The sequence below is a fragment of the Cynoglossus semilaevis genome, chromosome 16 (genome assembly GCF_000523025.1).
Source record: "Cynoglossus semilaevis isolate Cse_v1.0 chromosome 16, Cse_v1.0, whole genome shotgun sequence".
Classification (NCBI taxonomy): domain Eukaryota; kingdom Metazoa; phylum Chordata; class Actinopteri; order Pleuronectiformes; family Cynoglossidae; genus Cynoglossus; species Cynoglossus semilaevis.
Window position 1 is genome coordinate 1529656 of NC_024322.1, and position 23832 is coordinate 1553487.

A 23832-nucleotide genomic window follows, 5' to 3' on the forward strand; every position below is an offset into this window, starting at 1 on the left:
GGGGGGGGCTGTGGTCGGCGTCTACGCCCTTTATCCCTTTCGGTCCTCCATCAGGGCTTCACTGCAGTAGGGCAGAGTGTGGGCCTCGGTGTCACATGCCTTGGGACAGACAGAGACAGAGAAAGAGAGAGACAGACAGACAGACAGACAGGGCTGATTAAAACGGGACTCTGTGGCTCCGACGTCCACTGCTCTATTCTCAGAGCAGGACTCCCCGGAAGCACTGGTGGCCCTCGTAAACATGCCACACTCTGGGGGTTGAGTGACAGAGGGAATGGAGTCGGAGGGGGTTGATGGGTGGGGTTTGGTGACAGTCTGTTGGACTGTCAAGCTGTGAAGGACGTAAATTCCGCGACTGGGACACGTCACAGAAACAGAAGCAAAGCCAAAAAACAACCTGGGCTGTGACCCAAGTCATTCCATAGTCTCTATCCAGTGTTGGTTTTTTTTGTAAAGTAATTGTATGATGTAATAATAAAAAAAAAAGAAAACGTAATTTTTATTTGGTGATTTCACTATTTCGATTTTTTTTCCCCCAGATTTACATGAATTACACCAAATGACCACACGGGGCAGTAATTAGATCAGCCGCCTCTGTGCCACTGTGACTTGACATCATATTTATTTTTTTAAACTTTGATGTTACAGAAATGCATTTTAATAAAATATTACTTATTTTCATGTCTGACACTGATACCGCGACTCGAAGTATCTGCCGATACCGATATCAATCCGATACCTTCTTTTCTCCTCCAAGCATGCCTCAGTCTGCTGTTGCTAAGGCGATAGCGTCCCTGTTTACGGCATGTAGCGCTAAGTTAAGTTTAGCATTTGAGCTTAGGTATTATATCGGACAGGCTACAGTTCAATCCTAAAATTTTGACGAACATCAGATCGATCTTGAGTATCCTTGAACTAGAGGTGCTACTTGGAAACAGACAAGTCTTGATTCAAAAGCAGTGAAAGTGATAAATGGTACATCTAATTATGTGGTGCGGGGGAAAAAAATTAATCACAGAAATGTAAGAGTTTAATTAAACGTGCGCTAACAGACGACCTGACACGCGTTCATTAGACAACAATAATGTGGTTTTAAAGAGGGAGTGAAACAACAACAGTGGGCAAAAAGTGAGTTTTTTTTTTTTTAAATTCAGAGAATATTCAGAGGTTTTCAATCCCATGACTCCCACAACTCCTTTCACTCCTGAAATTTAAGGTTTCAGGAATTTTGGCTGCAGGTTTTCCATAAGCCACCATCCCTGCTGCTCCAGAGCAAGTTTGGACACCGACAGTAAAATGAGAAGCAGAAATATAGAGCAGAGTTATATTGTAGCTATTTTTGGGGATGATTTTTAAATAGTACGCTGAAAGTTATAGCATTCACTGTATGGTTTGAGTTTTTGTGACTCGTGTGATTAATTTAATAATTCTATCCCTGAAGTTTTAAGCAAATTATTTGTGATTTCTGTGTTAACATTTAGTCACATTTGCTTCATATTAATGCATTGTTAGCCTTTTTTGGGGATATCTCTTGATTGGCTTTTGGGAAATGTTTAGTATCGCATTTTGCGATAACTTTTATTTTTTAAGTCACGTTAGCACTTACTTTCTAATGTCCTGTCGAGGTCAGCGATGAAATCTTCAAGGTCCTTTGTGTCTCCGAGTTTGGCTGCAGAGAAAAGACGAAGAGATTTAGATGCCGCTGCAGGGTCCTCGGGTTTATGACGTCCTCGACATACAGCGTTCGGTAATTACGGCGCCATCTTTACTACATTTTTTGTTCCGTCATTCTGATGTAAAGCGTTGAAACTAGTTTGCACAGAAACCAGTTAGCAATCGGAGGGGATAAATACATCGTCACGCGGTGCTATACGCGCAAGATAGCTTTGTTTACATTAGCCGGTTGTACACCATACATTCACTTTCTTTCATTTGTGTTTGGGAACTTTTTCATAACAGCTCCCGACTGTAAGTCAGACTCTCTCGATGTTTCTGTTTCTATGTCCCGCATAAAAATGTTACCACTGTGTTAGCGTAGGTGAGTGACATGGATATTGAGTTGAGTTGTGTCGTAGGAACAGAACTTCTACCCAAGTCGAAATAAGTCAAAGCCGACTCCACTCACGTTTTGGTGACATCAGAGGAGGAGAGCTGGCGATTGGAGAGAGTGAGGTGGGCGAGTAGAGTCGCTCGTCACTGAAGCTGAAGCTGTTTCTGTTCAGGGACTCTGCACCTGCGGAGCGGAGACAATCATAAAACATATTTTACACTGATCTGAGATGATCCCTCGCACTCAAACGCACACAGATGTGCACGCAGTGTGCAAGTCTACCAGAGTTTAATGACTACATTCTCCTCTAATGACAGCCTGCATCTGCTGCCTGTCGCACACATGCATGTGCTTGTATCTGCACAGACACTTTTGTGTAAACAAACTGAGATGGATAGGCGATCCACTGCCTGGAGCAGAAATGATCAGCATTTCAAAGACTACTTTTATTTCAATCTGCAAAAGATACAACGGTGGACCTCAATCACTGAGAAGACTTTTCAACAGGTGTAGAGCTTTTCAGAAGCAAATGGTATTTTTTCCACTTTTTAACAGTTAGTTGAAAATGAAAAAAAAAAGTCCAACTGAGATTTTGTTTAGCCAGACTTTGAGCCCCCAAAACTATATACAATATTTTATTTTACAGTAGCACCATATTTAAAAACTTTTGATTGATTTAGCAGGTTAGATTTGATAATTTGCATTTTTCAAAAAAAAAAAAGAAGAAAAAAAAAAGCACACTGACAAAAACATACCTTTTTTAACATCACCAAGATGTGTTGTTATATGTCGATGTATTTCTCGATACGTTGTGGCGCGACCGATATTTTTGGTCGATTTCTTTGTTGTTTAAATACAGTATACTGTGCAGTGTTCATTTCACTCACAGGTAAGTACCACGTGCTAATGGGCGTGTTTTACGGAGCACCCCATTTCACAGGTAACAACATGGCTTCAGAACACCCCCTTGTTTTCACTATTTTGGATTAGCCCAACCTACGGACAGGTTGAAGAACGTACTCTAAAGTTTCGGTCCGGTGGTTTGCTGAACATTTATATAATTTCGAGCGTTTCATTTACAGGCAGTCTCCTTTATCGTGTCAAATACGTTGACAATGTGGCAGCCTTTTACAAAAAATAGGTAACGGAAACAAGCTGAATGACGACTACAAACATGGAATATCACCTTAAAACGGTAAGCTAACTTGTTTACGTTAGGTTGCTCTTTATGTTTTTGAGTGTACGAACATATCAAAATTGACATATTGTAATATTTTAGACAAATAATCGTTTTATAACTAGTTTTTTGTGTGTGTTTAAGAGTAAAGGTTTCAAGTTAATAGTCTATTCGTGTTTCGGCTGCAAAGCTGAGCTCCCGTGAAATCCCGCTCTGTGCGAGGACATGCGCAGAGCGAAGTGATGGCGTATGAATAAATATGACGACAACAATTATACAAGTGTTCCTCAGCAGTTCTTGTCAGATATCACTAGTTGACATATTTACAGATTTTCCGAAAGCACGGGCAATGATATTGCGCAGATACACGAAATGCAAAGTAATTAGGTCAAAACCGACATAATATAACGCAAATTTTTAGGTAAAATGTCACGGCTTCAGCCGTCTTTGGTTGATTACAGCCCTTCTATGGACTGGCTGCTCCACCTTAGGGACCTACTCTGAGCTCTGTGACCCAAACAGACCCTGAAACTAGTTTTTAGTCATTAATCTGCGCCTTCAACGCTGTGTCCATCCATCAGGCTCAAACACAATGGGAGGACAGGTCTCTCTTCATTTGACTGCCATAGAGAAGATGGAGCTCCTGCAGGAATCTGATCCCTGCAGCAAATCCACCGACTCATTGCATACAGCTGAAGACGCACGTTCTTAAAGACCTGCCCAAAGTTTCCTTTTTTTAATGACTGTCAGGTCAAACTTCAAACAGGCCTTAAAAAAAAAAGAAGCCTAAAATGCCCCTTCAAGAGAAGAGACTGATCAATTCATCGAGCAACTCTTAACTCCAGTGTCTGTGGAGCAAAATTAAGATTTCATTGAATCAGTCTTAGTTTGTTGTTGTTGTTGTTTTTTTTCACCCCCCCACATACTTACTCTCAGAGTCGCTGATGCCACTGTCGCTGACGCTGGCGCTGCTCCTCCTTTTCATAGTCTTCAGGTGCTCGTCGTACCTGAAATGACGTTTCTCTGTGGGAGACGTAAAGTCTTCCATCACGGCGTCGAACTCACACAGGACATCGTTTAAATCTTCTGCGTTCACGAACTTTGCTGTGTTAAAAAAAAAAAAGAAAAATCATAAATTCTCAAAAAATGTATCTTAAAACTCTATGTATAAATTTTATATCATTTAAAAAATATTTCACTTAAAAAAAAAAGACAAAAAAAGACATTAACTATGGACTGGATCAGTGATTTTTTTTTTCTTATCATAAATTCTGAAAAAAAAAGTATCTTAAAACTCTGAACTCATCACTTATTAACCAGCCCTTAAGAATGTGTATAATGTTTATATCATTTAAAAAATATTTCACTTTGAGAACTTTAAGATGCGCTTAGCTAATACAAGTACTTTTTAGCTTATCTTAATATCTTTAATTAGTTTAATTACAGCCAGCTTTGCCTACTTTTGATCTATTACTGCTGTATTTGAACCTTTGACCTATTGGTTACAATATTACATTTTTCATCACTAACCCATAGCTAATTTTTGTTATTTATTGCTATATTTTCAGCTATATATTTCTACTTTGATTAATATGTATTTTTATAATATATATTGGCTATTGCAGATGATTACTAAAATGCATAACACAACCATGATGCAAATTTATTGGAAACAGAGTCAAAATAAACCCATTATAACATATACACAAATATACTGTAATAAACACTTACGTGTTCATTATAGTATAGTTCATTGTTCATTGTAACGGAAGTTTTAATAAAATGTATTTAGTGATTTAAAAAAAAAAAAAAAAATCTCAATCCAACACATAACAGAAGAACTAAACCTTACCTTGAGGTTTGATCTTTGGAGATTTCATGATCCCAGTGTACAAAGTAATCCAGACCAGTGTGTGTGTGAGTTTGTTCCTTTGAGTGTGAGCGTGTCAAAGTCCAGCTCTATTCCCTCTGAATTCCTGCAGCTGTGGAGCTGGAACTCCAGGCTGCACAACTACTGCTTTTATACGCCATCACTGCAGGAAACAGAGCAGGAGGCGGTGGCAAAACAGGGGGGCGGGGTCACATAAATCTTTCAGTGAGGGTATGTGTGAACGTAAGAGTGTGTGATGTGTTTGAAAACAGCATGTGTGTGTGTGACGCCAGTAGGGTGACATGCTGTAGATATTATTACCTGTGACACTTTTACCAGCAGGCTGATTGAATTTGACCGAATGATTAACTCTAACTGGAACTGAAATCAGTGACTATATTTACTTTACCACTGATTAATCCTTTACCGGGAAAGGGAATGAAACAAACTTTTCTATGACGAAACCTTTTCCTGCTCTTGTTGTTTTTCTTCTTGACATCAAGCAATAGTTTTTGCTTATACTTTGTATATGTATAAAATATATAGACGAGCATAACGCTAATGAAAATTAAGCGGCAGTGACCTCTGCTGGTAAAATGTTGCTATTGCGTGTGAGGTTCAACAATAGGAGTGCTTTCAAAAATGGTAGTTTTATGAGTTTATTTTTGGTAATTAACAAAATGCAGTGGAAAAACTGCCCACACAATCATAACATAAAAACAGGCAATTTCAGAAACATGTTTCTTTTGTCAGGGGCAGCATAATTAATACCAAATGTCCATTTTCATACTGGCTTTTACCAGTGATAACGGTGTTAGCGCCCCCCAGTGCTCACAGCTAGTTAATGCTAATATATATATATATATATACACACATATATATATATATATATATTCAAACAGTTATTTGCTTCTAAAAAATAACAATATATCAAGAATCTGAATATTAAGAGTTGGTTTTATTAATACAAAATAATATATAATCTTACATATGTACAATTGTTTTAACTCATTCTTAATGGACAAAATACAAAGATATTTAATAAGAATTCTAACACCAAGACTGAAACTCTTTCCTTTGTTCAAATTCCATAATATTGTGGAAGGCCATGTGTATATACTGTCTATAAGTTATTTTAAAAAGTCAACAAAAAACGTCAAACCCTCTTTTGAAGACCTCTGTGCGAAAGAATATTCTAAATAAAATATATTAGACATAACAAGGGCCACCCAAATCTCAGTCATGTCTTAAACTAAACCTTTGATTGGGGGAAAAAAAGGACCGCATTGTTCTTTTTTTTTTGTTTGTTTTAGTGTAATGATTCACACAGATTTGTAATTGTCGTTTATTTTACTTGTTCAGTCCCATTTGTTGAAAACATCTAAATATTGCTAAACAAAAAGTACAGCTACTACCAAAACATTGTGTTTAATTAGTTAGTTAGTATTTTGGAGTTCAACATTATTAGTATTATACAGAAATGTTTGGAAGTTTCCTTGTTATGAATAGCGGACCTGAAACTTCTTAGGTCTATCTGACTTCTATTTGGGTGTCGTGTGTGTTTATAAGCATCACTCAAAGTCACAGCCCAGCAGTTCCACTCTCATGGTGATGGAGTTCATCCAGGTTTTAGGAAGGATGCGGATGAATCGAGAGAAGATCGGTGGGTAGATGTAATTCTTCACATGGTCGTTGTTGTTTGTGTTTCCAGGAAATGTCTGGGTTCGATCACAGAGGAGAAAAAAAAAGGTTCTTTATAAACTTTTATTTCTTTTTAATTTTTTTTCTCTCACTCCCAGCTGGTGCATTTAGTAGTTCTAGTTTTCAACGTGGTCTCACCTTGTATGGATAGTCCTCATCGTCCGTGTAGTCTTTCCAGTGCATGCCATTGTCACTGTACTGCAAGGTGTAGGACGTGACGTACATCTCTGTTCCCATAGTCTTGGCTCCCTGTGTGATTATTCCTGTAATCTTCTTGATGTGAGGAAGTTCTACCTGCAGCCACTGCTTCACGTCACTCCGCTGTGGCACAGGTCAAAACACAGGTCAGAGCAAAGCATGAAAAAAAAGTACTTTATTGATCCCAGGCTGGGAAATTTTTAAAAAGATATATATGTATAAATATATACAGTGGGGCTTTAAGATACAAGCTACCCGAAATTATTTTTTTCATTATAACCTGATTATTCTCTTTTAGAAAATCAAGATGTTTTTAGGAAAATAGTAAAAAAAAAATTTTTTAAATTTTTTTCTATCATTGCCATAATCTGCACCTGAGCCTGCCAGGCGTTGACTGCTCCCTGTCTGTTGAGGCGAGCCAGGGATGGTGCCCATGGCCCGTAGTACCAATGGGATCCTACGGAGCTTGCAGTTATACGTCGGTTCTCAATGAGACCACTTTCCATTCCTAGAGGAACTGAGCACCCTGGGGTGTAGGATTAGAAATGTCAAACATCGAGAAATTGTAGAAAGTTAGGATTGGTCAGAGGATAAACAGGACGAAGAAGAAACACCACCATGCACAGACACAACATACCGTCGAGCTCACAGCCGTAGAACTCCATGCGAACTGTGGCCTTGCCGTACCACTCTATGGGGTAGAGTCTAATAAACCGTCCAATCATTGGAGGAAAGAAGGTGTTATGCTTGGTTTCATAGGCCTCTTTGTTTCCTGTGAATACCTGCTGGTAGACATTGACGATTTTCACTGATTGATTTAGCCGCAGATTGTGCACAAGGTTGCACTTATCACCGATAACTGACCTTCCTCAAGTCGCGGCTGCCACCCTTGTAGAAGATCCATTTGCGGCGGTCCGTGCTGTAGGAGATCAGAAACTTTTTAACATATTGAGAGTAAAGCATCTGCTTGGCTCCCTGAGTGGCAACCTGACTAATCACAACTGGCCGTTGAAAGTCCACCTGTGTAGGAAGAAAAAAATCCACTGGTAGATGTATGTTCTTTCAACAAGTATCAACCCAGACTGCCATGTGCTTCATTTCCTTAATGTGAGATTTGTACCTGAATCCAGCTGCCATTCTGCTCTGTGCTCCAGGCATTGTATTTACCTTGGTTGTTCAACCTAGCAAGATGTGGTTCCCAGTATCCTAAGAAGCCAAGAAAAGAACTAAATGCAACAGTAGAAACAGATGAAGTCGGGCTAGATAACAGATTGATTCACCTAATTGTTAATTAGCAGAGCTTTGTTTTGACTTTTCTGGCGAAAACACTGACACCACATGAGGGTGGCTAGATTCAAATCCAAGCGGAGACTAAATGAGGAATAAGATTTAAAATGATCTACCTCTTGTGTTGTTGCCTGTTATCTGGTTGTTTTTCACACTGCCAGACTCGAGACCCAGTGGACGATAACAATCTTAATATGAGACAATGACACAATTACAAAGACACTCTAGCGTGGCATCTGGCCTTGATGTGAAGACCGTACTTTAAACGTAAAAGTCTGTACCTTTATCTAAGACCAGGAATAACGTCTGCATCCCCTCCTGTTGGTTAAAACCAACCTCTGTTTCCAACTGCCACAGACCAGGTTTAGATGGATACATCTCTAGAGTCGCAAAACTACCTGAAGACACACACAAAAAACAAAAAAAAAAACCCCAACAACTTCTAAATCTGAAAGGAAAAATCTGTAATGTATTTTGACATCTTTCAAAACATTGACTAACCAGGCAGCAGGGGGAACACAGCCTGTCTGTAGCTGGTGGTCTTTTTGTGTATGAAGGTCTGTCCGTGAAAGTAAACGCTCTGGAAGTCCTTTGGAGAACCCATGTTAATGAGGTGCCAGCGCACCAGCTGCCCCGTGTACATCCTCAGACCCTTCAGGTTAAATATGATGCCGTTGATGGCTAAAAAGACAACAATAGAAGGTTAGTAGATTTGGTCAACAAATTGAGCCTCTTTTTTTTTTTTTTGTTCAAATCCTTACTGTGAAACTTGACGATCCCATCGAAATGTGGTTGCTTCATCATCATCCTCCTCCTGCTTTTCCTCTGCATCATCTCGATGTTCTTCTGGTAGTACCAGCTCTGGGACTCGTCAAAGGTCATAAAGAGCAGCACAAACTCATTTTCATCAGATGAGTTTCTGCTCAGGGTTCCTTCTCGACATACCAGCAATGGTCCAATTAAACCAGTGTGGATATCCTTTTCCTTAAAGACAAGATTTTTTTTAATAATACTATTTAACTATGTCAACAATGCTCTTATTCAAACGGTTTCAGTTTTGATCAAATGCCTGCACTCACAGGATTGACTCCTGAGTAGTAGGCCCAGGTCCGACAATCAGACTCATGGCTTGATGGCCCAACCCTTGAATCCACTTTCCACAGATAGGTGAAGGTGGTATTTGGTTGGACCTCATTGTCATATTTATACCAGTACTTGGATCCATCCTCGTAGCTCAAACCCTCAGTCTGTTTGGTGTAGGTCACACCGTTTGGATGGATGGAGTATTGACGGTTGGCATTGTTCCTGAACACCACCTACAAGTGGCCAATGAATATGCGAGTTTGAATGCTGACAGTTGGGATCAACTCCATTCCTCATAATATCAAAAAAAAAAGACTAAATCTTACGATATTTATTTTATTAAAGCTTTACATTCACAAAAAACCCCCCCCTCAAATTTGCAAAGTGAATCACGATAAAAAACCCCTCAAATTTGCAAAGTGAATCACGAAAGCCTAGCTTGAGTCGAGTCACACGCGTGCAAAAAAAACGAATATAAAATTGTCCAAAAGCAATGTAAATGGTTAGAATTAAGTCTTTAAATTAGTAAGCGGACTTAAGCAGATCTTACCATGATGCTCTGTCCAACCTCTGCCTTGATAACTGGGCCCAGGATTCCCAGGTGTTCCTCTACCTCACCTCGGATGTCTGGAACGGTGAAGCTGCTATCAGTGTATCCTCGGAAAACCACTTTGGTGAACGATGTTTTTTGGGTGTTGTGTTGCATCTTGTCCATTCTCCTATAACAGAGAGTGTTTATACTGAGCAAGTCTTAGGCAGTAGCTATCAGTAAAAAAAACAAAAAATTAGCAATACTGGGTTTATGACCTCAGTTTATGACTTCCTTGACCTAGGGTGTTTCGTGGTTACATTTCCATCTCCCATAAGTTTAATTAAAAAATAGGTTTATGACTTCATTGACCTAGGGTGTTTCGTGGTTACATCTCCCATAAGTTTAATTAAAAAATATCCAAGTAACATTTTTAGTCAAAATATGTATAATCAGCCAAACAATTATTACAGGTTTCCTCAGAAGTATTGAACATTTAACTAAAATACCTGAGTAGTAAAAAGTACTAGACGTCAGCCTGCGTTAGCTTACTTGTGTCCGTAGCCAGTGTAGTCCCACTCAACCTCCTCTGCTGAAATGAAGTACGTTTTTACATTTGGTCCTGTGAATTTCAGGTAGTACTTTGTTGTGTCATCCTGGTAGAAGTTTTTGATGTCTTCGTGACTGCTGTATGGATCCTTGTAGGTCACATACTCGTATTCATTTGCCTTAAGGTCTGTCTCCTCCAGACCCAGATGATCCGGTTCATCTCCAGGAATGTATAGCTCGTAGTCACTGAAGTCTGGCCGTGGTATTCCAACTACCACCGGCTTGTTAATGAGCACCTCCTCATCAGAGACGGGTTGTTGAATGTTGGGGCGAACCCCACGTGGAGTCATACCTGGATGGAAACCTCGTGGAGAAAAAGGTAAACCGGTTCTGGCCACAGGTTTGTAGACTTTTTTTTTCCTGGTTTTCATGCCTTCACCCTTGGCTGGTCTCTGTCGGAGGGTCATTTTCTTGGTCTTCTTTTTTGGAGCAGCTGTTGTTTGAGTGACATCTGGCTTGAAATATTTAACCATGTGATCTGGGAGCTCGATTTCTACCTTCTGGTGAGTTCCCTCGTATGTCCAGTTTTGACCGGGTGTTTTAATGGCAGTGGTTTTGATTGCTTGAGTCGTATTTTCTTTGAGGAAGATGAACACTTCTTCACTGCTCTCTGAGGCACCGAGTTCCTCAGAACTTTCCGAAGCACTGGAGACAGTCAGGTTATAGTGCTCCATGGTCTGATTGGAGAGGTTTTCTCTCAGGATAAGATCACCAGAAAGACCTGTAATGTTCTCCAGACTAATTTCAGTCAGATTTTCAGCTATAATTTTTCCTAAATCCTTTTCCAAAGAATGACCGTTGAACGTTTTGAGCGTGTCATCAGTTCTGTTAGTCTCTAAGTTGGAACTTATATTTGTACTTGTTATATTGTCATTTGTTAGAGAAATATTTTCGTAATTATCACCCATTTCTTGAGAAGTGAGTGAAACATTTAAGGAGCCTTGTTGTTCCCGGGTGTCATTAACAGGAAACACTTCACTGGGCATCTGTGGGGCTTGAAAAGTTGATAAAACAAAATTGATAAGTTTAAGCAGCAGTGGTTCTTTTAATGGTTCTGTATCGTTGGTCATTTCTGAAGATCTGTTTAGGGCGGATGGTATTTCGGTGGCATTGTGAACTGTCTCTGAAGTTTTGTCAGAGAGATCTTTGCCTTTTGACCTCACTTGAAAGTCACAGCAATTTGTATCCATGTTATCGTTTTTATCTGACGAGGCTTGACCTTTAAAGTCCGTTGTGTTCTCTGTTTTTGGAATGGAAGAGTTGGTTTGCACTGGCGTTGTGCTCGTTTTCTGAACATGTGTTGAGTTGCTGCTGTTGCTAACCGCTGTAAGATTGACTTCGTCCATCTTTTTCAGATTCGAAAAGACTGTCTTATTTTTAGTCTTTGTCACGTCATCGACAAGCGTAATGTTTGAATTACCATCAGGAATATCAATAGCGTCATATTCTAGAAATGAGAGGTCCAGCATCTCCATGTCCGAGAATGTAGACTGGTTCTTCAGAGATCCAAGTCCTAATTCAACAGCCAACATATCTGTGTAAGCATCCGGTTCCTCTTTTGTTTCTGTTTTTGGAATGGAAGAGTTGGTTTGCACTGACGTTGTGTTCGTTTTCTGAACATGTGTTGAGTTGCTGCTGTTGCTAACCGCTGTAAGATTGACTTCGTCCAACTTCTTCAGATTTGAAAAGACTGTCTTATTTTTAGTCTTTGTCACTTCATCGACAAGCATAATGTTTGAATTACCATCAGGAATATCAATAGCGTCATATTCTAGAAATGAGAGGTCCAGCATCTCCATGTCCGAGAATGTAGACTGGTTCTTCAGAGATCCAAGTCCTAATTCAACAGCCAACATATCTGTGTAAGCATCCGGTTCCTCTTTTGTTTCTGTTTTTGGAATGGAAGAGTTGGTTTGCACTGACGTTGTGTTCGTTTTCTGAACATGTGTTGAGTTGCTGCTGTTGCTAACCGCTGTAAGATTGACTTCGTCCATCTTTTTCAGATTCGAAAAGACTGTCTTATTTTTAGTCTTTGTCACTTCATCGACAAGCATAATGTTTGAATTACCATCAGGAATATCAATAGCGTCATATTCTAGAAATGAGAGGTCCAGCATCTCCATGTCCGAGAATGTAGACTGGTTCTTCAGTGATCTAAGTCCTAATTCAGCAGCCAACATATCTGTGTAAGCATCCGGTTCATCGTTTGTAGCTTTTTTTGGTTTTGGAGTCACCTCTTCCTTCTTAATGACACTCAGGTCAGGAAGATCCCACATGTGAAATTCATCCAAATCTTCTTTATCACTGTATTCATATTCGTAGTCTCGATAGCATTCCACATCCTGGAACTTCACCCGCATCCCTTTGGTTGTCTCATGGGAATTTAGGGAAGCCAGTAGCCAGAAACCTGTTGAGACGGACCCCTTTAACCATTAGCAATGACCAAACAGAATTCTCCATTAACGTACAGTATGTTCTGATCAGATCTCACCAATGTTGTCCATGTTCATACTGATGGTTTCTCCAGTCATGGGATAGAGGCTAAGAAAGTCCTCAGTGCGCTCGTTCAGCTCAAAGGGATGACCATAGAAGGTGGCTGTTTGGATGTAGTCTTGCGCACCAATGCTGGATACATGCCATGTTGCAACTTCACCATTGCAGAAACCCAGGGCTGGGCCGCTTTCAAACGTGTAACCGTTAATGGCTGTCAAGGTACAAAGATAGAACTGTATCATCGGACAGTAGCCCGAAGGCAGTTGAGGTTTGTGGCTCTCGAAGAACTTACTGTGCATGACGTTGGACTTGTAAAAGTTTGGGTCGGCATGGGTGACTTTGGTTGGGTCGGCGAATTGATTAATGTTGTCTTGCAGGTACCAGCTTTTGTTTTCGTCAAACACGGCAAAAACAGCGTGCTGCTCCTTGTCAGCTCTCAGCTGCAGGAATGAACCACAACAATTTCATATTGAATCGGGCTAGGTATTGCAGATACCGTGCGATACAAAACCAGCACGATATTTTGCCCATGATTTTGATAATTTCATCCACATACATCATCATTATTGTCTGTTTTAAATCAAATTCACAATCACCATTAATTTCATCCACATACATCATAGTTATTGTCTGTTTTAAATCAAATTCACAGTGAAGTAAAGTGCATACAGCACAGTTGCTCTACTATCTAACTATATGCTAGAGCATAGAGTTAATATATGCTAGAGCATAGAGTTAATATATGCTAGAGCATAGAGTTAATATATGCTAGAGCTGCTAGAGCATAGAGTAGAGCATAGAGTTAATATATGCTAGAGCATAGAGTTAATATATGCTAGAGCATAGAGGTAATGCTTAATGACAAAGGGAATTCTGTAATCACAACCGTAGTACCGTAGCTCAAATATGGTCCCAGGCCCATGCTAGAGCATAGAGTTAATGCTTAATGACAAAGGGGATTCTGTAATCACAACCGTAATACCGTAGCTCAAATATGGTCCCAGGCCAGCACATAAGGCGAGACGTCAAATGGTGGCTAGCTTAGCCTGGTTTGATTTGATTTCTGCAGTCACCATTATGTTGAAAAGAATCTGGTTTGATTTGATTTCCACAGTCACCATTATGTTGAAAAGAATCTGTTTGGAACGAGTGCGTTATTGTTTAAATAGCAATATTTGCCTTGAGTAGATCAATAATGTAGCACAAGACCTTAATATGACTGTACTTTTACTATTTATTACTTAATATTATTTATTATTATTTATGTATTTTGTTTACTGTAGCTTGATTGTTGATGTACTGACCCAAATTGTAAGTGGCTTTGGATAAAAGCGTCTGCTAAACGTATTGTAATGTAATGTAATTGTTATTGTAATATTGAAGACTAAGGTACTCCCAGTTACAGCAGTTACTGGGAGTAGCTGGGAGAAAAGGTTTGGTGGCTTTTTATTTGCTACCTGGACATTCCTGGCATTCAAGGACTGACTCTTGCAGATGAGCAGTGGTCCAATAAGACCTGAAGCGATGTCTCTCGGAGTATCCACAGCACTGTGGTACATTCTGGTCAGACAACGTGGGTCTCCGGCCAGAGGTTCGTCCTCCTCCACCACCTTCCAGATGTAGGTGTGAGTCTCTCCTGGCTGAACACCGTGAGTCTGGTTTCCTGAGAAAAAAAAAATTATACAATTGAGCCAATGGAGAACATTTCTTTTATCTTTTGTGAATAGGGAGGTATAGAGACAGCACCTCCTTGTGGGTAGTTGTCTCCCTCCTCTGACTTCTGTATTGTGAGTCCATGTGGGTAGATACTGTATGGTCTAGAGGCCATGTTCTTAAAAACAATCTGTAGATAAACCGAAGATTAAGATTAGGCTCTCTGTTTCTTTCTGTTTCTCTCTCTAAAAATTGCTTTTTAAATATATATATGTAGAGAGAGAGAGAGATAGAAGGATAGAGAGAGAGAGTGTGACAAGTGTTTTTACCGTGACCACGTCTCTGATTTGTGCTCTGATGACTGGACCCAAGATTCCCAGCTCATTCTTCCTCTGTTTGGTCTCCAGTCTCTCGGTGAAGTTCTCGTTCTTGTACAGAGTGTACACCGCCTTCTTGTACTTCTGTCCTATCCGTGTTGGCGACTGCTTCAAGTACTGGTCCTTGAAGTCTCTGCACGGAAAAACAGAAAAGGTTCGATAAATGTAAAAACTGTAGTTTTAGTGAAAAGGAACAAAGTCGTAATACGGTGAATGAGATCTGATATTTTCCTGCTACTTTTATGCAAATTAATAGGGTTCCTTAATGTTTTAATGAAATGGTTCAAACCCCCACTGAACCTGCCTACGTATGAAAGTGCAATTCTTTTCAGCATGACATCTGAAACTTTGTCTAATAGTCTTTGGGGTTCTTGAAAATTGCTCTTTTTGTGGCCAGGAAGTGTATTGCATTATCCTGGAAATCTAATTTCCCGATCCTTATTAACAGATCTCTGGAGATGAACTGCTGCAGCTGCATCCCCCTGGGAAAGGAAATCACAAGTAGTCTTAGAAACCAATACAACAGCTTTTTTTTTTTGTTAAACTGCGTACAATGGGGTGATGGTTGTAATACTGTTTTTAAGATCTGAAACATTTTTTATTATATTTGAAAAAATATTTGTATGTATGTACATACATGTATTTTTTTAAAATATTTTTCAATATAAATATTTTTTTATATTTGAATTTATTATATTTGAAAAAATATTTAAAAGAATGCATTATATGTAATGTATTCTTTTAAATATTTTTAAAAAAATATTTAAAAGAAAAAAAATCTAAATATATCTAAAAAATATTTATATAATATATATATAATGTATAATATCTAAAAAATATTTAAAAGAATACTATATATATATATATAATGGAAAAGGAAAGGAAAATACTTTCAACATGTTGTCTTACTCATCAGTGTAATCTTGAAGATTTGGAGCATAATCCCAAATAACTTCTTCCGCGGCTATGAAATATTTCCATTCTCTGCTCTCTCTTCTCTGTGCAATCGTCATCCGACGTCGAGGCGGTTGGAAAGAATCGCACATCTTCACGTCCACAAATCCATACATGCCAGCTGCAGGGGCGGTATATTTAAATTTAGTTACACACAGGGTAAAAAGGGGTAATAATCTGCAGTGTAAAAAAAAAAAAAATTTGACCTTGGACATGCGTGCTGGTGCGTGATGACAGCAGCCAGCGGCCAGTGTGAACTGCTACCATGCCGGCCGTGGCCGTAGATCCACTAATTAGACCCAACGAGGACACCTTGTGGTCGTTATGCTCTAGCACTTGACCGTTCACGTGCAGCGAGAAGACCTCGGGCTGTGAGCTCATGGCCATCAGGTGGAGGCTGACAGCGGCGTTGGCACAAACACTGATGTCTGGGGGGAAAAAAAACCACAGGTGACATTAAAATTAGACATTCGTTTTCATTGCTCGCTCAATCTCCTAAATATATAGACGCCCTAATCATTCTTATATAGACGCCCAACTGATTCTTAAAGTTAGATGAGGTCATTTTTGTCAAGAAAATGAAGATTTTTGGCAAAGTTCCAAAGGACCAGTAAGGGACCCACTTACCAGGAAGTGATCCTCTGGTGTATCCATTGATGGTGTACTTGACGTGATTGTCTACGTCATGATGTTTTGGTTTATATCTACTCTCCTTCTCGTCAAACACCCCAAAGAGAAAGACATATTCATGCGGGAGTCCCATCTGCTTTCCGTCCGTGTCCAGGCTTTCTGCGGAAAAGAAGAACAGGCAAAACCAGTGAGTCACTGAACACACTGACATAACTGTTATATACCTCCACATATCTCCTCATTCGACCAAACGTCATCAAGTTCCGATTCTCACCAGGTTTGCAGATGAGCAAAGTTCCGATGAGACCAGAGTTATAGTCCTCCACCACGTTTTGGTGGGAGATGTAGGTGTAGGTGAGACAGGTGGGGTCATCAGGCTGCGGAGAGACGTCAGATGTCACCTCCCAGTAGTAAACATGTTCGTTGTTGGGCTGAACAATGTCGTCCTCTTTCTCCTTCTGGGATGTGTTGTCGAAGTAGTGTGCTCCTGTAGGAGACCACAAAGGATGAGACACAGAGGAACAAATGGTCAAACGGCAAGAGCCGAGACACAAAGGAACAAATGGTCAAACGGCAAGAGCCAAAAGTAAGAATAGGTGTTCCAAAACATAGCCAAAAGTCGGCCCAGAAATGACTAGAAGTCACCGAAAGGATCGAATTAGCTCAGAAAAACCTTGATGCTAAGCTATAATTTAAATCCTTAAAATTAGTCAAAAGAAAATTAGATATTGAGGTCAGCTCTAAAATACTAACAATGTTTAAATCTTTCATAAAATGACTTCGAGTCATTAGGAGATACCCCTAAAACTAGAAAATATTAAGCAAAGTTGAAAAAAAATTGCGATGAAGTTTCCCTAAAACACAGCAGCTAAAACCCGGATCAAAAGTTTTATCTCAGTAATTACTTAATTAATTTAATACCTTATATTCATTTCTATATACCTTATATTAAACCCCCCCAGCCCCGGGTCCCAATTGTCCTGCGTGTTGACTTTAGGTTTTATTTAGCAAGGCTTAGTTTTATTGCCTGGCTCCTGCACAACCCCCCCCCCCCCCCACACCTTTTTTTTAAAACCCCCCCATGTCAGAGAGAAGGTGATTTTCTGCCCTGTTGGACTTCAGCTCTGTCTACTCCGATAGTCCTGGTTAATATGTGAGAAGAAGACAAACACGCATTTTGTTTGTCGTGTTGGGTAACGTTGTGAAGATGTTTCCTGCAACTGTCACAGTGGCTGCACATTAAACAGACGACCACCTTCTGACTGCTTCCCGTAAGCCACGCCATGTGGGTGAATGCTGAACGCCCCGTTGGCCATATTCCTGAATGTGACCACGATGGTATCGCCCTCCGTGGCCCTCAACGTAGGCCCAAGGAGACCTGCAGTGGAAAACACACACATTTATCATGACTAGCTTAGCGGAACATCCGCTTTAATATTTATGTATATTAAGAATTATATATGTAAGGTTTTATGTTATAGTCAACAAACTGGCTAAAGCATAGCATAGCTAAAGCATGCTACTTTGTAGTAGGGTTTATTATTGAATCATATTAGCCCAGGCGTGGGGAAATTTTTTTAAATCACCTATTGGGGAAATGTGGGTATTGCAGGGAAAAAGCAGAAGTATTATGATAATATAAATCAAATATATAATTTGGAAAAGTTTGGCGATTAACGGGCCACATCGGCCTCCGGGCCTTAGTTTGCCCAGGCTTGTATTAGCCATTAGTCACCAAGGAAAGAGATTAGATATTTGAATCCCAAATTTCTAAAATAAATTCCTTACTTTATCACCACATTGTGCCATGCGTATTTTTTTGTGGAATTTTCAATCCACAGACGAGTAGAGATTCGTCCATAGATAGAACTTCACTCAAAAGTATTAGCTAGCAGAGGATGGGATATGTAATGACACAGGAATGTTTATGTAATGAGTGAAACATTTTCAGACAGGGCGATTAAAAAAATAGGTTCTTGTCATGTAAAAGCAGACAGACGGGGGTTGACGTAACCGCTAACACGTCATTTACCTAACCATGAAGGATGAGTCTTTCGCTGCCGGAAACCTTCCTCAAATTCTCTAAACACCACTTTTTTATAGGTTGGACCAGATCTGTGGAAAAAAGAAAAAAACAACCCACCAAACTTTACGACAGTAGTAAGGAAAAATAAACCCTCCAAGCTGAACTCAACATGTGGTAGACATTAGTTCGTGTCAACAGTGGTATGTGTCACCGCGTCTGTCTAAAATTGTACACATATTATTCAATTTGACTTTTGAAAGTTCTTCCAACAACATTTCCAAATAGATGAAAAAAAACAAAACAAAACCTGAAATAAATGCTGAGAAATCACAAAAATATCAATTTTTTTTTGCTAAATAAAGTTAGGAAGAAATTAGTCAGAATCAGAAATGTTTAAAAAAAAATTTTTTTTGCTAAATAAAGTCAGGAACAAATCAGTCAGAATCAGAAATGTTTAAAAAAAAGAAAAAAAGAAAACGCTGGTTTTTCAGAAATAACAAAAAATGAAAATAGAAAAAGTTAACATTAGCTAAACATTTGTAAGATAAAGCAAAAGCTAGCCATATATATGTATATATATATATATATATACATATATATTAATTTATCATCTAAATGTGGTTCAAATATATAAAAAAATGGTGTAGGTTTTGTATAGAAATACATTTAAATTAAATTCAAAATAATTTAAAAAATAAAATTGTTTTTTACACATACTGCCAAAATTTTAAATAAAAATACAAGTTAAAAAATATAAAAAATAAAATACTTGCCAAAACATAAAAAGACAGTCTTGAATACTGCACACATTACAAAAAAATTTTTTTTTTAATTTTTTTTTTTAGTTATTTCAGGGATCAAACATCACCTTAGTGAGTCTTCAGAGGAATATGTCCAGTCAATCTCCACAGCAGCAATGTAGTAGTGTCTCTCCCGGGCTTCTGCTCTGCCGAGGACACTGAGGAGAACCAGGACGGTCGGGAGAGCGTGAGGTCCATGAGGCCAAGACCAGAACCTCATTTTTGAGGTGTCACCTTAAACTCTTCTGTCTGTCTGTCCGTGAAAAGTGAAGTAAAGCAAACCAGGAGCAGTGAAGATATCCACTGAGTGCTTTATCTGGTACTGACGCACACACACTCACACACTAACTCATGTTCAAACATTATGTCCTGAGGCAGCCAACCGTGTGTGATTGTTCAAATAGAAACCTTGTGTGAATCATAGCTGCGTTTGATTAAAACAAAAAATAATCAGGAAAAGTTCACACTGTGGGAAAACACTCCACTCCTAGTGTTGAAAACTGGAAACATCTGCGAAAATATTTGAAAACAGACAGAAAAACTGTAAACATCTATTCAACTTACTGATATCAGGTTTGAATCCAGAATTTGAAACCCTGCCTGTCCTTTTTGGAAATACGACAGTGTGCTTTTAATCGCTGTACTTTTAATTGATTTGCTGTTTTCTTCATCAATCACTTACTCTTTTTTTTTAGGGCAAAGTTGGGGAGAGTCTGGAAAGTTCACTTGTTCATCATCATTTTATGTTTTTTTCAGGACCACCAAGCTGTACTGCCCCCATATCACAGGACAGGGCAGGAGTGCCACTCTATTAATATGTCGGGAGTGGCAGAGAAGTATGTGAGGGTGGTTCTGGACATTTACTGTATTAGGCTAACAAGACGGTGGTTAGGTATGAAGTCAAAGTGGCACGTGCACGTGTGAGAATGGGCTTCCATTCGGGGTTCAGCTGAGTTCCTTTTTATTTGCTGGCGTGATGGACAGAATGACGGATGACCTTGGACCTTGATGTTTGCAGACGAGAATTTAATTTACAAAAAGAAAGCAGTGAGCAGGCCGGAATTGCTGATGTGCCAGAATTGTGTTGTTTCGGGAATAGTTCACTTTAACTTATGTACTTGTACCCACTTGTATTTTAATTTTACTAAAATACATGTTGACTCGAGTGTTTTACTTTGCTACACTGGAAAACCGTTACTGAGTAAAAAATTAAATATGGGTAAAAGCAATCTGCACTGTGCCCGGTGGACAGAGCTGTCACTGTCAAAACGTAAATATGTATTACTTATTAACTTATGTACTTGTACCCACTTGTATTTGAATTGTTGATGTTGGTGATTGTTGAAAGAATTGGTCGCAGATTGGATGTGTGACTTGTCCTTTTTTGCATCAACTAATTTTTAAGTACATGCATCTGTAGTCAACCATCCAAAGCAATGGAGGATAACACACAAGGAGAAGAACAAAGAAGTTGCAGACAGAGACGTGCTATGACGTAAGGTTCAGAGACTGTTGCTCTGTCTAACCGCTGTCTGGAGGTGGCAGAAATGAAGATGTTTTTACTTGGAGTGTCCAATATAGACAGGATTAGAAATGCAAAAAATGGAGAGTAGAGAAGGCATTGAGTAGGATAAAATAGAAGGCGATCCGCTGCGACGGCAACTGCCGGGTGCAGCAGAAACATGGGCACACGATCGACCAATCAAAAACCTACCGGAAGTACGCGTGCCGGCACCTGCGCAGTAAAACCAGGAAAAACAAGGGTGTCAACAAAAGCACAAGTTGCACAGTATGGTTGGTTCTGTTCCGTTTTTTATAAAATAGGTTTTAAATTACTTATGTAATGCGCGTTACGTTAGTTTTAAAATGTGAATTTAGAAAAGGGGAGCTTTATTTCATCGTAGCAGGAGCCGACAGCTGTTAACGGGTAAGCAAGCGAACACATTCGAATATTTGTCTTGAGTTTCATCCTATAAAAATATGTTTGGAGTCCTACGACAGCTTTCTGTGATAAAACACAAAGACTGCACATGTTTTGAGGTTGTTTTTTTTTTTTTTACAAAGACGTGTTTCATTTAAAGGAAACCCGTTCAGCTTGAATCCTTTATCAATACGTTTGACACGTCATTGCTACGCATGTTTTATTTTAGTTTAACTTTTGTTCTGTTCAAAGACCATTCCTTATTCGGTGTGCTTTTTTTAAATTTTTTTTTTTTAGAAAATTGCTTTCGAAATCAACCCCAAACCTGTACAAAGGAGAACAAAGTACGACAATGTGAAAGGATATGTCAAACTTCAGTTTCATTTTGAGTCAGTGTTCCGTGTGGTAGTAAAAATTGTTATATAATTATCTTTAACCGAAATTCACAGGAAAGATAAACAGAACAATATATTTAGTGTTTGTAAGCATTTTTTAAATATATACAGTACTTTACATATAAAGCTAAACAATTGTTATATAATTATCTATCTATAACACAATATTAAGTGTTTGTAAGCAATTTTTTAATATATACAGTACTTTACATATAAAGCTGATAATCATATGACACATCATGAAAATACACAATGGTATACTGTATGTTGTATTCCTCACAGAAACTACAACCGTATACACATATGCAGGAATGAGAACCTGGTGTTGTAATAACTTGAATATATATTTAATATGTTTATGTCAACTCCTTTGTTATTAGTCACCTGACGTAGGAAATAATAATAAAAAAAATTCTACATAAAAAAAAAAGTGTCCTGAGGTTTTCAACTTTTGCCTTTGTCCTCCTGTCAACTTTCAGTCCTAGTGTCCGTCATGGAGTGCTGCAGGTCCAGTTTCAGACTCTGGTCCCGGTCCTTGGCCTACACTCTAGTCCTGGGTCTGGGCTACATCATCCTTGGGACCAGTCGCATCCTGCTGCTGAAATTCTCTGCCAATTCAGGTAAGAAATTGAGGTTCTTGTTACTCTTTTTATTTTATTCAGAGGAAGTAAAAATAGTTCAAAGTTCAGCAATTTTCTATTGTTTTTTTTTTTTTTCTTCAAAAAATAATTAAAAGTACAAAACGTTTACCTGCACTTTTGTCCATCTTCGCCATGTCATGGACGGTCGTATTGTATTTGTAGCTATGTGGTTCTATAGAGTAACAGTTAGCATGTCTGTATTGCGAGCAGAAAGTCTTGGGTTTGAATCCCAGAGGAACCACATATCCCTAACGCGGTGGCTGGTAGCTGCAAAGACTCATGCTGTAAATAATAATAATAATAACCGAAATAATAATAATAATTATTCATATTTTCCACATAAAGCTAATGATAACTTCATTGCTTCCATCTGCAGAGAACAAGTATGACTACCTCCCTGCGTCCGTGAATCTCCTTGCTGAGGTGATCAAACTGCTGTTTTGCCTGATGATGTCACTCAGAGTCATCATTAAAGGTGAGCGCTGATGTACAAATGGATGTCGGCTGTTTTAATGAATTCATCTGCCTTTTATTTGCTTATATGTCTATATGGGTTTTTTTTTTTTTTTTGCTCAGAGGGACGATCTTGCAGAGACCTGGGCTGTTCCTCTCTCTCCTCACTTCTGAGCTCGCTGAAATGGGCAGTTCCTGCTTTTCTGTATTTCCTGGACAATCTCATCATCTTCTTTGTCCTGGCCTACCTGCAGCCTGTAAGTGAATCACAAAATTAGATGCAATTCATCGCACGGGTCATGAGAAGATTTTGTGGTTTTTTTTTCTACATACTTCTTACAATAAAAAGATGGAGCTAAGGAAAGCTGGGAAGTGCTGAGAAAAATTGACGTTAGCACCTACATAACTTTAGTGTCCTGTCTTTCCTCCTTTTTCTAGGCCATGGCAGTGCTGTTCTCCAACTTGGGAATCTTGACAACGGCCGTGCTCTTTAGACTTGTATTAAAGTAGGTGTAAGAAATTTCTTGAAAAAAACATTTTTTTCTTCCATAAAGCAAAGGAACGCTTTTATTGTGTAATATTTTCGGCCCACATTTTCACCACTTTGTAAACCTAGTTTCCCCACTCTTCTGTTCTTTCCCTTAGGAGACGTCTATCCTCAGTCCAGTGGGCAGCGTTGGTCGTTCTCTTTTTGTCGATTGCATCTTTAACCGCGGGATCCGGAAGCAGCCAAAATGCTGTGGCTCTGCACACCATTCATCTGAACGCACTGCACCGCCCGTCCAACTCCTGCCTGCTCTACACAGAGCTATTGGAGGAGATGAAAAACAGCAGGTACAGAAGACGTTTGAAGCATCCGTTCATGGTCTCCTGGTTAGAGACTTGTCTGTCTGTCTATCCATCCATCCATCCATCGACTGACCTACTCTAATCTAATTTAATTTATTGAAATCTAATTCTACATATCTATGTCTCTTGTCTCATC

At 39.1% G+C, this 23832-nt stretch overlaps 3 protein-coding genes across 6 annotated transcripts in view; 1 reads left to right on the plus strand and 2 right to left on the minus strand.

Annotated features, from left to right (window-relative positions):
- rgcc (regulator of cell cycle) lies at positions 1–5255 on the minus strand. Of its 2 annotated transcripts, XM_008327874.3 has the most exons (5): positions 5080–5250; positions 4158–4331; positions 2126–2233; positions 1607–1669; positions 1–99 (listed from the first exon to the last, which is right to left on the minus strand). In XM_008327874.3, exons 1-5 carry the CDS (start codon positions 5105–5107, stop codon positions 92–94), a joined length of 381 nt encoding a protein of 126 aa, XP_008326096.1. In that variant the 5' UTR covers positions 5108–5250; the 3' UTR covers positions 1–91. The 2 variants fall into 2 exon arrangements, with proteins under 2 accessions (XP_008326096.1, XP_008326095.1); XM_008327873.3 differs by lacking the exon at positions 1–99 and having other exon boundaries at positions 1596–1669; positions 5080–5255.
- The window catches only part of slc35a5 (solute carrier family 35 member A5), a 23136-nt gene continuing 2304 nt past the window's right edge, over positions 3001–23832 (plus strand). Inside the window, exons 1-6 of one of the 2 annotated variants that reach the window (XM_008327869.3) lie at positions 3001–3245; positions 22233–22373; positions 22771–22869; positions 22971–23104; positions 23286–23353; positions 23493–23681. In XM_008327869.3, the coding sequence (XP_008326091.1) occupies positions 22247–22373; positions 22771–22869; positions 22971–23104; positions 23286–23353; positions 23493–23681 (617 nt within the window). In that variant the 5' untranslated portion in view covers positions 3001–3245; positions 22233–22246. Of the gene's footprint in view, positions 3246–21172; positions 21365–22232; positions 22374–22770; positions 22870–22970; positions 23105–23285; positions 23354–23492; positions 23682–23832 lie in introns of those variants that run through there. The other variant, XM_008327868.3, reaches the window with a different exon arrangement.
- f5 (coagulation factor V) lies at positions 6035–19774 on the minus strand. 2 transcript variants are annotated; one of them, XM_008327871.3, is made up of 25 exons: positions 19506–19774; positions 18644–18726; positions 17867–17989; positions 16886–17098; positions 16609–16770; positions 16188–16409; positions 15937–16102; positions 14980–15160; positions 14744–14840; positions 14455–14660; positions 13290–13437; positions 12996–13208; positions 10448–12911; positions 9917–10085; positions 9363–9599; positions 9045–9267; positions 8785–8964; positions 8565–8681; positions 8400–8471; positions 8117–8202; positions 7861–8016; positions 7634–7781; positions 7371–7522; positions 6937–7119; positions 6035–6815 (listed from the first exon to the last, which is right to left on the minus strand). In XM_008327871.3, exons 1-25 carry the CDS (start codon positions 19655–19657, stop codon positions 6669–6671), a joined length of 6300 nt encoding a protein of 2099 aa, XP_008326093.1. In that variant the 5' UTR covers positions 19658–19774; the 3' UTR covers positions 6035–6668. The 2 variants fall into 2 exon arrangements, with proteins under 2 accessions (XP_008326093.1, XP_008326094.1); XM_008327872.3 differs by having other exon boundaries at positions 7634–7778; positions 19506–19773.

Bases quoted from the DNA above. Each gene is read 5' to 3' on its own strand.
- rgcc (XM_008327873.3), bottom strand. From the start codon at position 5,107: ATGAAATCTCCAAAGATCAAACCTCAAG. The intron at 4,332-5,079 runs GTAAGGTTTAGT...TTTTTAACACAG, and splicing joins TCCAAAGATCAAACCTCAAG to CAAAGTTCGTGAACGCAGAA. The intron at 2,234-4,157 runs GTAAGTATGTGG...TCCGCTCCGCAG, and splicing joins TGGCATCAGCGACTCTGAGA to GTGCAGAGTCCCTGAACAGA.
- f5 (XM_008327871.3), bottom strand. From the start codon at position 19,657: ATGAGGTTCTGGTCTTGGCCTCATGGACCTCACGCTCTCCCGACCGTC. The intron at 12,912-12,995 runs GTGAGATCTGAT...CCGTCTCAACAG, and splicing joins TATGAACATGGACAACATTG to GTTTCTGGCTACTGGCTTCC. The intron at 7,120-7,370 runs GTGCAGATTATG...CCTGTGCCACAG, and splicing joins TCAACGCCTGGCAGGCTCAG to CGGAGTGACGTGAAGCAGTG.